We start from the raw sequence: 12,641 nt of genomic DNA, 5'->3' as shown, positions 1-12,641 counted from the left end.
TGTGATATAAAGGAGTAATTTTCTCCGAAATCAAACAATAAATTGGCAGACAATCCATTTACTAGAAAGGTACCTGAAGCGACATCCGTTGCATCCTTTGTGGCTTCCAATGTCATTTGGAAAGCTCTGGCTTTTGGCTTTGGTGGGAGATTGGGCTTCGCTGCCTCTTTCTTCTTCGGGCAATCCTTCAAAATGTGCCCTTCTTCATGGCATCCATAGCACACCCTTTTGTTGGTTGTGCACTCGCTGGCGTAGTGCCCTGACTTTCCACATTTAAAACAAGTGACCTCCTCGCCACATTTCCCAACATGTTTCTTCTTACATTTATCACACCATTTTGCTTCGCCTCTTCTTCCTCTCGAATCAGACTTTGAGAATTTACTTTTCTTGTTGGACCTCGAAGATCCATCGAACTTTATTTTCTCACCAACCTCTACCCTCTCCTGACTCCTTTCTTTTAACTAGGTTTCCATATTTTTAGCTGCTCGGACTTTTGTCTTCAGAGTAGCTGCCATCTTGACCGTTGGGTTAAAGTCGTATGGCAGTCTGTTTGCGAACCTCTCAATTTTTTAGAGTTCAGTTGGCACTAAGTATGGAAATAATTTCATCTTTTCGGTAAACGCAGTAGCATAGTCGTCTATGCTTATTTTCCCTTTCTTCAAGTTCTGAAATTCATTGTTTAGATCTATCAGATCTATCTCTGAGCAGTACTGCATCTTTAACTACTCCAAGAACATTTCCCAAGACATTTTCAGGGCTTCTCCATGTGGCATCGTGTCCGCTAATAACTTCCAACAGCTTAAAACTTCGGTCTTCAGTTGTCTGACCGCAAATTTTTTGCAATATAGAAGAATGTATAGGGTGAGAGGATTAAAATTTGTAACATAAATACGGCTGGCATCGTCCACTATTTATAGTGACTGAACACTCGAGTTACGCTGGGCGTAACTTTAGAGTACGCTGGGCGTACTCCTTCTTCAACCAGTACGATGGGCGTACATCATGGTACGCGGGGCGTACTAAAGGATCAGCTCGGACGCGTCAAGGCTATGACAAGTGTCTCTCATGCGAAGGAGTAGGGCTACATGGCCAATCTCGGACCGTGAACACGAGTACGGTGGGCGTACTCCCGTAAGCTGGGCGTACTCCGAATTTTCAAACTTCAAAAATTCGTAACTTTCGCATACGAGCTCTGTTTTTGACGTTCTTTATATCCACGCGTATGTGAGACCGTGCTCTACAACTTTCATTTAGACTACGTCGGCTAATTTTGACTTTATTTTTAAAGTTATATTTTTAACAGGCCGGGACAGGAAAAGTCTGTTAAAAATTCATAACTTCTTCATCCGACGTCTGTTTTCGTCTGTCTTTTTACCGTCGAACTATTATCAAAAAGATCTTACTTTCTCGTTTAGGTTGTTTTGGCTAAAAATCACTCGATCTGAAATTCGAGTTTCGGGCTACATACTGCTATGCCAAATCTTAGAAAATTCATAACTTCCTCATACGAAGTCAGATTTGGACATTCTTTTTATGCACGCTCTCGGTTTAACGTATATTACGACTTTCGTTTAGATCACTAATGCTAAAAAGTACTTTATCATAAATTCACTTTTTACGTCATACAGCGTCGTGCCGGTTCTGTCGCGAAACTTCGACAGGTCATAACTTCTTCGTTATAACTTGGATTTCGGTATTCTTTAGATTTACGGAATCCTTATTTCAACCACTACAACTTTTTTCATAGATATCGGGGTTATCTATCATTTATTTTCGACGCTTATTTTTATCCTTAATTCATTAAATTATAATAATTAAGTATAAAACACATAATACTCAAATAATACATCTTATTATTTCAAAGCATATTACAAAGGTTGACCTAGACTATTACATCATTATTAATGTCTAGCCTAGAAACACGGGCGTTACAAATTTGCATGGTGGAGGCCTCGTGTTCGATTCTTGCATTTGTCATCTTTTTTTAATACATTACACTTCAGTTATTTATTTATTTTTCTTTTTGATGTGCCTTTCCGATAGATGGCGCTTCATTTTTCAAGAAGCAATCACGAATGTTTGATGAAGTCCCCTCGTTATACGTTACTTCACAATAGTTTCAAGAAGTGAATAATTCATCATAAAATCTTGCTTGTTTGGTAAATATGTAAGAAAAAAACCAAAAATATGCCATCTTGTTTCTCTATTCATTTGTTCCTCTTTGTGTGGTGTTTTTTAATACGTACATATCCATTATTGTTTGATCCGAGTTTGAGGTTTTAATTGATAAATCAATCTACAAGTACTTAATTCTGATTTAGATTAGTTTTTGATTCCTACTTACCAGTATAGATGGTCTTCGGTTCTTCTTACAAATCTTGTTCTATTCATGTCAAGATGCTATAAAAATGATCCTTATTGGCGGTTGATGGTTTATGAAAGTCCTCGAGAATTTTTGGCTTTTTACTTAAATTTATTGGTGTTGTTGCAACATTTTAATGCCTCATACAAAGCTCCTTCCTATAAAGCAGTAAAGCCGACTTTGGTGGTTTTTTATTTTTGGTTCGGGTTAGGATCATTCGGCTATGTTGTGTGTTACCCGGAGTTGTTGTGTATATAGTTAAAGAAATTATGGATCTCTAATTGCATTTGCAATGTTAATTCATGGAGTCTTATGTATTTTACCTACCATTGATCATTTTACCCCTGATGTTGTTTAAACGCGTTCTGGGACTAATACGATGTTGTTGATGTGCTGAAATGTTAAATTACCTACATAAAATTCATTTCATAGTGTTCAGGTTGTTGCCCTAATTCTTTTTGATTGGTATCTTTACCATTTTGCCCTTAGGGGTAGTTTTTTTTTATAATTCTTCTTGGTGTTGTAAGAGTGGGTGCACTTGACTCAATGGTTTTCTGAACTTAAGACATGTTATGTCTTTCATCTAAATCGGTAAAAAAAAGAAGCTAAAATTTGTTGTAATTAACTTAGCGGCATTAACCTTGTCGGCATTTGGGTTGTGATTCTTTCCAGCGAATTGCAGATATGTGGGATCATTTCATGTTTTTCGAAGATAATCTAGATGTCATAGTTCCGACAGAATATGTGTTAGCACAAAGAAGAAATCCATTATGTTTGAGGTGGTTTGATTTTCGTGGAATGTGATTAGGGCTGGCAATTTTCGATGTGACCCGCGACACGACACGAAAAAAATGGGTTTGGGTTGATTTTTTCAACCCGTCAACCCGTTTATATTTTTAATAATATATATATATATATATATATATATATATATATATATATATATATTATTTTTAAATGTATTTATGTATCAAGTATTAATATTTAATAAGTATTATATAATATATACAATTGATTCATAAACCATTTGACTGTTTTGACATTTTTACTCGTGGTGGATGACCTTGAATTATCTATATTTGTATTAATGTTTAGTTTGAACATGTTTCTATGAATGTTTTTAATTTTCATTTGGATGTTTAAGACTTAAGTAGTTAAGTGTCTAAAATTCGGATATGTTTGCATCAACCATCAATAATTTATTCATGTTTAATTGTCAATTTTATTTATGAAATCTGACCCACAAACCCAAATCTGACCTACGAACCCACCAACCTGTGAACCCGTATAAATAAATGGGTTGGCGGGTCATATATGAGTTTATGTTCCAAACCCGCCAACCCGTGACCCGCCAACCTGTGACATTTATATTTAAATGGGTCGTATTTGGGCTGACATATTTTGACCCGTCAACCCGCGACATACCAACCCGAACACGACACGGTTGACAGGCCTAAATCTGATGTGTAGGTGCGTGAACTTGTTTCACAAATGGTCATTTTGGTTTTAAATTTATCCCCAAACCAATCCTTATGGAACTGTTTTTTGCATGAATGGTAATTTTGAAGAAAACTTCGCAAACAAATTGTCTTTATGACTAAACGTCTTTTAGAAATAGATGTTAAGTCCACATAAGGACCATTTGTGAAATTTTCTGAAACTTCGCATAAGGACCATTTATAAATTTTTCTGAAGCTTCGCATAAAGACCATTTGTGAAAATTTTGTTTTCTTTTTGAAATTTTTTTTATTAAACCTTGTATTAATTATCATAAATCAAATAAAAAAGCAAAAAACTAAAACATAGAAATATAATAATTATATATAAAAAAATAGAACTTGCTAATTTTAATCAGCATACAAATATATTTTATGCAATATATAAATGCTTTTTGCTGTCTAAAATTTATAAAAAATATTTAAAAGACAATACATTATTAAACATTTTCAATTATTGTTTTTTTTATCTACATACTTGAAGATAAATGATGTTTTTAAACTACAAACACCTTTAGATAAAAAAATATAGAAAAGAAAATAGTTAATTATGTATTGCGGTTTAAATATTTTAGATAAAACTTTGATAACTAAAATTATTTATATATTAAATAAAAAGTATTTATATGGTGATTAAAATTGGTAAGTTTTTTTTTAATTTATATAAATATTACACTTTTTATGTTTTTTTTTTCCTTTTTTATTTGATTTTGTGATGATTAATACAAGATTTAATAGATTTTTTTAAAAAAATCACAAATGGTCTTTATGTGATGTTTAAAAAAATTTCATAAATAGTACTTATGTGAAGTTTTAGAAAATTTCACAAATGGTTTTTATGAGGACTTAACGTCTCTTTTTATCGGACATTAGTCATAAGGACTATTTGAGTGAGAAGTTTTCTCCAAAATATCATTAATGCAAAAAAAAAAAAAAAGTTTTATAAAGACTATTTGAAAGATATGTTTAAAACCAAAATGATCATTTGTAAAATTTTGTATAAATATTGTAACATGTCCTAATCAAATTCATACCATATAACTCATAAAACATACTATATTCAATTGTTGTCACACTTTCTAAATAATAAAAGTATGTATTGTAAGTCTTTATCATTTCTTGCATACACCAAATATACTTGGAAGTTCTATTACACAACTTAGTTCTTCGTATTATTTTTCATTTGTTTAGATATTATTCTTATAATATTGTTTATTTTACTAATTCCGCACTTAACAATTATTGTTCGCGCTTAAATGATCTTAACGCAACACATAATACATAACTGTGGTCGTTGTATGATAAGTCATTATTCATTAAGATGTGATTTCTCAAGGACAAATTTTTGGATACATGGCCAAACAAAATCCTCCTTCAAATGATTCGACGTACAATCCATCCTCTTATTTCTATCACAAATCTTTATTTAACATCATAATGATAAAATAAATACAATATTTTATTTTATTAAGTTTTTTCTTTTTTTGTTCTTAGAAATTGCAATATCTATTCTTTATGAGTTTTTATATCTAAATTTTCTTATTTATGTCGACATAGTAACTTAGAAAGTCGATATAATGAGTAAGACATGGTTGTCGTTTTGAATATGTATAAAAATGGTATTCAATTTTTTTTTCAACATTTAAAAAATGGTAGAAAAGAAAGTTACATGCTAGTTTTGTCCTAATTGCCCATAAAGTGGTCAAACACATTTGAATTTCTTCAACCTTAAACTCAGGATTCTCGTTGACACCCACTACCTCCTCAACTCCCCTTTTTCAGGCCATCGTTTCTCACTTTCTCCCATTAATGGCGTTATAGCCTCATCATTCGCCACCACATTCTCCAAAACTCAGTCAACAATGGACTCGCTATCCCTCCCTCCGTTCTATCTTAGCGCACCCACAACTCCAGGTGGTTGCAGCCCACAAAATCTCCGATTCTACAGCACAAGATCAAGCCCACTCCACCAGGTCGGTGATCGGAAAACCATCGACGACGAGTTTGATTTCGGTTCTAATCGGAGATTAGATGATGGATGGTCACCATCGATTTCCACCACCGCGTTTGCCGATGAACTTTTCTGCAACGGTAAAGTTTTGCCCTTAAAACTCCCTCCCCGCCTCCAGCGCTCAGTTCCCACGTCGCCGACGGCTGTTAGGTCACGCACCAGAAACCCATTTCCTCACCGGTGCAAATGGAACGACGATTTTGATCCTTTCTTGATTGCGTTAGAAAAAGTTAGCGAAGAACCAGGTAGAAGGATGAGCGTTCATCGGCGATCTCGTTCATATTCACCGTTTAGGGCTCGTAACATTTCACGCACCATAGAATCGGACCAAAAGGAATTAACCATAAGCATGATCAAGAATCAAAGCCAAATGGATCGAATCATCGAACCTGTGAATCCATTGAAGAACACAAGTGAATCGACCACCTGTACGGAATCAAAGATGGGGAAAATGAAATCAATTTTGCTCAGGTATGCTTCTCGAAAGAAGGAAATCAACCAAAAAAGAGAAATCGTGACGATATGGAAAGTAAGTTACTTCAAGAACTGGAGGAAGAAAGAAGCGATGGAATCCAAAATGGGTATCAAATATAAGTTACTTCAAACGATTAGCCACAGAATTGGAATTCGTCATTAATTCTATAAAAACTCGAGATTTCATTGTTTACTTAAAAAGGGCTAATGCCATAAAAGCCCCCAAACTTTCAAACTTTCAAGAAATGTTCGGTTATGTCCTAAGTCTATTTTTGTGTCCACAGAAGCCGCACCTTTGTGCAAAAATTGTCATAATTGCCATTTTTTTCCGATTTTACCCTTCTATGGCATTAGGGGATGTTTGGTTCTAGGATTAAAGTGTGTTTGGTTTGCTTGTTATATAACATGTTGCAATTTTTCCCGAAGGTCGCATGTTTGATACAAATAAAAATCCAACCTGAGAGAACCTAAACTCGATTCAATAGATAACCGATTCTGATTTTGATTTTAATTTTGAGTTTCAGTGTTATGTGAATGCAGTAATTGCCAACAAGAACACAACTTGGATCACAATTCACATTCCACTAGCAAAAAATATGAGGTCATATGAAACAAAAATAGCCATTGAAACAACATAGTGACATAATCATCAATCGTTTTACATGTATATAAAAATCGTACAAGCAAAAGTATTGTTAGAATCAAATCGAATTTGTTCTTCAAAAATTCATCAAACCTGTATGTAGGCTCCTCGTGAATCTTCATCTTCATCAACACCTGAAAGCAAAGCTCCATATGGCGATTCAGAATCATCAGGAGTCCTCAATATCGCACGTAAGCTCAACAGAGGAGCCGCAATTAGAATCGAGCTAAAGAGGTTCCACCAAACTCCGGTGATAGTAACCGCAACGATCGTAATCACAATCAACTAAATCATAACCAAAAGATGGCCGAACTCGAAATCGAAAACGATTAACCTTCGTATCTGACGAAGAAGAGGAAGATCCAACCGATGATGGTGAACAGGAACATGATTGCAACGATTGGGCGAAGAATTAGGGTTAAGATGAAGATGAGTAGGGAGAGTAAAGGAAGAGAGGAAGTCGTCGAACCATGGATGGTTTGCATGGAGGATTCCGACGGTGGTGTTGTAGATGTTGGTAGCGCCGGCATCTGGTGTCATTGTGTGAGGGTGTGTGAGGGAAGGGGAATTGATCGGATAGGTAGTGATGGTGAGGTTAGAACCAAACATACCCTATGTGATAGAAGGGTAAAATCGGAAAAGAGGGTAATTATGGCAATTTTTACGTAAATGTGCGGTTTCTATGGACAAAAAAATGGACTTAGGACATAACCGAACATTTTTTGAAAATTTGGGGGTTTTTATGGAATTAGCCCACGTATCTCGTTCATTCACTGTTTAATTCAATATCAAATTCAAAAGTGAATCTTTTTGCATGTATCCTCCTTATTTTACAATTTCATAACATTTTTCGTCCTCACGTTTGATTTGTATGATTCTTTAAGAAACTGGGCGAAAGTCATTTTTCACTGTAAACATATAAGGACAATTATTACAAAAAAATTATTCTTTTTGGAAGCAATGTAAAAATGATATAACACAGGGACTAAAACTGTAATTTAATCTCTAATTCTAAAACGTACGGGTATATGAAAAGTAACCTACAAGTAACTTCCTACTTGAGTGTTATACATATTTATAAATGAGATTTTCTATTATTATTCCAAGATTTCAGCAGGCCAAAATTGTTCCCACATTGAAATCTCATCTTTACGATTTAGTTTTCTGATTCCTCCATAAAACCCATCTGCCTCGTTTCCTTCCTCACGATGCTCTTTCCTGTTTATCATCGTATGTCTCCATCGTGATCCAGGAGCATATTGATTGAACTCCAACACCACAGTATCTAAACACAAATATAACTTTTTTCATCATCTAATCTAAAACAATAATATATTGGTTTAAAAAATTGACAAAATACATAAACGCCACTGTATTTCCCCCATTTTTATGGTTTTACTGCTATATTACAGTTTTGCCAATAAAAGTCACCCAAGTTTGATTATTTTTTCTCCATATTGACGACTTTGACTTGTTATGACATGATATAGCATATTAAAACAGTTGCAATAGAAAATTGTTAAATGTAGTGGCTTTACAGAAATTTTTTATACTAATGTTCCACTAAAGCCACTAAAATTTGACTAGTCATAGTGGTCGAAGTATAAATTTGGATGGTTTTTATTGGCTAAAATAGCGTCTTTTATTTATTTTGGCCTAAAAATTCATTTGTTAAATTTATTTAAATTTGTGTTTTTTTTTGGTTTCCTGGTGAGATTTGAGTATACGAGGTTTTGGGCTTTTACATTTGTGTCTCACAAGATACTTTAATTTTTTTTTTTGCACCTATATACTAAAAGGGGTCACGTGTAGTATATACTAAAAGGGGTCACGTGTAGTGTAACCATTTTGTAGAAACTTTTTAATTGCACTAAAGAGGACGTTTTCGTGTACTTAAAACGTAAAAGTCAAAATTACGCAAATGCCCCGAGGCTCGACCCCACAAAATTAAACCAACGAAAACAAAACCGACAACATAATTACAACCACAAGTTGAATCATTATAACTCAATCAAAAACTCGAGAAGAACATTAATGATTTTAATGAATGGCATACACCATGGTCCATACCACTTGACAAAACAAGTGCATTGTTTTAATAGATCATGACAAATTGATAAGGGTACAACATCTTTCAGGACCACTTTTTTAAGAGGGTGTGCATTGAAATGTGACATATGCCTAATCATAGATTTTAATGTTTATGTAGGTATGGACCTTATAGAATAGAGAGGTTGTCGGGTGATAGGCATATATAATCAAAGATGTCAATGTTCAAAAGGGAAATAATTGTCAACTATCACTTTTATGGGGTCTATTTAATAGTTGGACACGTTTAGTTGTTGTCATATGAACAACATTAAGCCACATCATGGATCCCATATGATATTCATTATGAACGGCAAATTAGTTATATGGTTGTTTATTTTCTTTATGTAAAAATAAATAAATTATTCTTTCAGCAACCCCTGATCTGGCCCACACAGATGAATCCAACACTCAACACTGTGGTTGCTGAGACTCGAACCCTGGTATTTTTTTGTAAAGTAATAAAAACTTACCATTTTCATGGCAGTGGCAATAAGTGTGGATACCATCACATGCTTCTAAGTGGCCCACAACACCATACCACCAACCTACAAGAATAAAAAAATTTGAACATCTTTTGAGATCATATACAAGGAAAAAGATGACATGAAAAGATTCTTTCAAATTGTTTGTTATCTCAAGAAAACAAGTGATCAATTTTGACACAACTTTCTGCCAAACTTTGAATAGCTGGCTTTTCCCAAAATGAAGGAAACGTTATCTTTCATTAAAAAAATAAAAAAAGCAAAGTGGGGGTGAATTATTGGTTATATTCCAATAAAACAACTTTAGAGCAAGACAAGAAAAAAAAAAAAAGGATTCCAAATTAATCGCAGCCAACTACACAAGTGAATGTGTCATGTTGTAAAGAGCATCTGCTTTTCTTTCTTTATAATATAAAAGATTTCACAAGGCATTGGAGGATGATATCATTCTTTACATGGAATCAATTACCGAGACATTTTTTATTATATCAAGAAATAGCAATGTACTTTGATTTATTTGTTTATTATAAAATCTTATTTTTATTTTTTTCCTATTACCATATTGAACTTTGAAAATTTTATGTCATGTATATACAATGCTTTAAATAAGGAGGGAGAAGAAAGTACAAACCATAAGGAAACTGTTTGTTCCTTCTCCATTGAATCTCAATGTGATCTTTTGGGCGTAAATCATTCAAACAATCTGAAATATGAAGATCATGAGGTGAATTATCAACAGGTGGGGCCCTCAGCCTATCCCATGTGACACCTGTCTCTATTGCAGCTGCCCTCCTCCCATGAGGTGGGTATCTGCAATATTTCCAATAAATAGCAATTTACTTTCATTATTTGATTTTTGAAGTAATGTCTTAATGAGAAATAAAATTGGAAGTAGTAATTGAGCTCTACCTAGCCTGGAATGTATCTGTATGAGAATCATAGCTAAGGTCAGCATCATAGCAAGATAGCATGAACCCAACATGCCCATTCTGTAAAACAATAATTATCAAACATGGTAATCGGAATCATATTCCATGGAATGAACAATTCCATGGTACCAAACACTGCCAAGAAACAAGGAAATCATACCTCACGATTGAAGACTTGAGCAGGGAACCAAAACTTTCCAGTCTGAAGCGCACGATAGCAAGAAACTATGGAATCAATGGGAGGTTGAGAAGAAAGCTTCATGTTTTTGCTATCACCATAAGTAATAGAGCTAGATTTAAGTAAAATAACAGGCCAAAGTTTACACAAATAACCCATTAAACCTTTTCGATTTTCACCATCAAGAAAGTAATTCGATTGCTTTTTAGAAGCAATATGTAATTGCCATTCTTTGTAAGCCACGTCACCAATCACTCTACCCCATCTTTTCTTCATATGATCTTCCCAAAGGTGATCACTCAAACACATATCCTTTAAATAGCTACAAACACAAGCCATTTTACAAAGCCCATCGGGTTCAAGCTTTTCAAGTACGCATTCCAATGCCAAATTAGGCAAATCCAACACAGACATCTCATTCTCATTCTCATTGACCTCTGATGATGTCATATTTTCGGAGTTTCTTGTGGTGTTATTCTTTTTGATAATACCCTTTGCTGAAAACATAAACAAGAGGGTCTTCTTCAAGAGTTTAACAGAGGGGAAAAGGGTAGACAAATCTTTCCAGAAATAGAAAGAGAGTAACCTCATCTCATATGCCCACGAAGGAAGTGGTTTGATGGGAAGAGAGTATTTAAAAAAGAGGATGAATGAGAAGCAAGTAACGAAGATAAAAAGCATTTTAAAAAAGGCGGAAGATGTGTAGAACAAAGCACCAGCTTCTATTCTTCAAGAATTTCAAAAGCCCCCACCTTCCAAAATTAATGGGGTTTTCTTTCGTTTCTGTTCATACGAAGCCCACCCAAAACCCAGCTTGTGGGCCTCGTCTTCTTCGATGAAAACTTAAACCAGAAAAAAGTTTCAAGATTGAGAGAGATGAGAGAGAATGAAAGGGTCAAGACTTACCTCTTTCGCCAATCAAGAGAGAGAACGTCAGATCTAAGACGGGTTTTCTGACAGAAAAATCAGTGGGCATGTGTATCAGATTAGATTCTGAAACATGATGAACGCATCCAATAAATCGTTGAGAAAGAAAACACAAAGTTTTGGATAGAAATCAAGTACAAAATTGTAAATTAGGAGAAACAGATCAGGGTAGTTGAGATTGTACCAAGAGTTAGGTGAACCCAACAACTAAAAATGAAAGGATAAATGTAAACAATGGTTTATTTCCAATACACAATAAACAATTTAATGGTATATTCCAAAAAGAGAGCTTGAGATGATGATGGAAGAGTCGTGGTAAGGATGAAGAAGAAGAAAAGATATATTATGATGGAGTTTGATTGGTAGTTCACTGGAGTCTTCTCGTCAACAACTCATTTACACAATGTTCTTACGCACACCCACAAAAACATACTTCAAGAAAAGAAAATGCGTTGGCTTATGTCTTTCCCCTTTCCGTCTTTATCTTTTTGCTTTCTTTGGGGAATTTTGTCAAACGGGTTATGGACGATAGTTGATGTAGCGAAGAAGGATGATAACTGATAAGAAAGGATTGTCTATCTTTACGTGTGTGTGCGGCTGCCTTGAAAGATCAACTTTTTAGAGTATGGGATTGTGTGGATATGATTTTGGGAGCTAATCCCTCTCTCCCCCTCTCTTTTTCTCCCTCTCACTTCGCCATTTTATAGCAATGACCAAGTGGAAGAGGCGTTCAGGATACCCATATAATGGGGCAATGGGCGTAAAGTTGATATAGTTATTTTATTGGCTGATATAGTTGACGGTGATTTTGTTATTTGATTTTAATATATGAATCCTTCTTACACTCTAAATATTATTTTATAAACCGCCCATACGATGGAAAGATAATGTTTTGTCAAAATTTCCTTTTGAATTGTCGATTATCTTTAGACATAATGATTTTAAAAGGTAATCTCTGATCTCTAATATATATTAAAATTAAAAGAGAAACTTTAATTTATCATTGAAGCAATAAGGACCTTTGATTGTGTTTCATTTATAACCTTTT

The 12,641-nt window shown here is 34.4% G+C and overlaps 1 protein-coding gene across 1 annotated transcript; it reads right to left on the bottom strand.

Moving 5' to 3' along the window:
• Positions 1–7,972: 7,972 nt before the first annotated feature.
• LOC145159320 (F-box family protein) lies at positions 7,973–12,321 on the bottom strand. Its single transcript, XM_079078262.1, has 5 exons — positions 10,649–12,321; positions 10,469–10,548; positions 10,191–10,369; positions 9,548–9,622; positions 7,973–8,271 (listed from the first exon to the last, which is right to left on the bottom strand). The coding sequence occupies exons 1-5, from the start codon at positions 11,345–11,347 to the stop codon at positions 8,084–8,086; spliced, it is 1,221 nt and encodes a 406-aa protein (XP_078934388.1). The 5' UTR covers positions 11,348–12,321; the 3' UTR covers positions 7,973–8,083.
• Positions 12,322–12,641: the final 320 nt, after the last annotated feature.

This window comes from Lactuca virosa, chromosome 2, assembly GCF_052849685.1.
Source record: "Lactuca virosa cultivar CGN04683 chromosome 2, Lactuca_virosa_CGN04683_v6, whole genome shotgun sequence".
Taxonomy (NCBI): Eukaryota; Viridiplantae; Streptophyta; class Magnoliopsida; order Asterales; family Asteraceae; genus Lactuca; species Lactuca virosa.
Note: the sequence above shows the minus strand (reverse complement) of the source record. Positions and strands in the feature narration are given on the sequence as shown.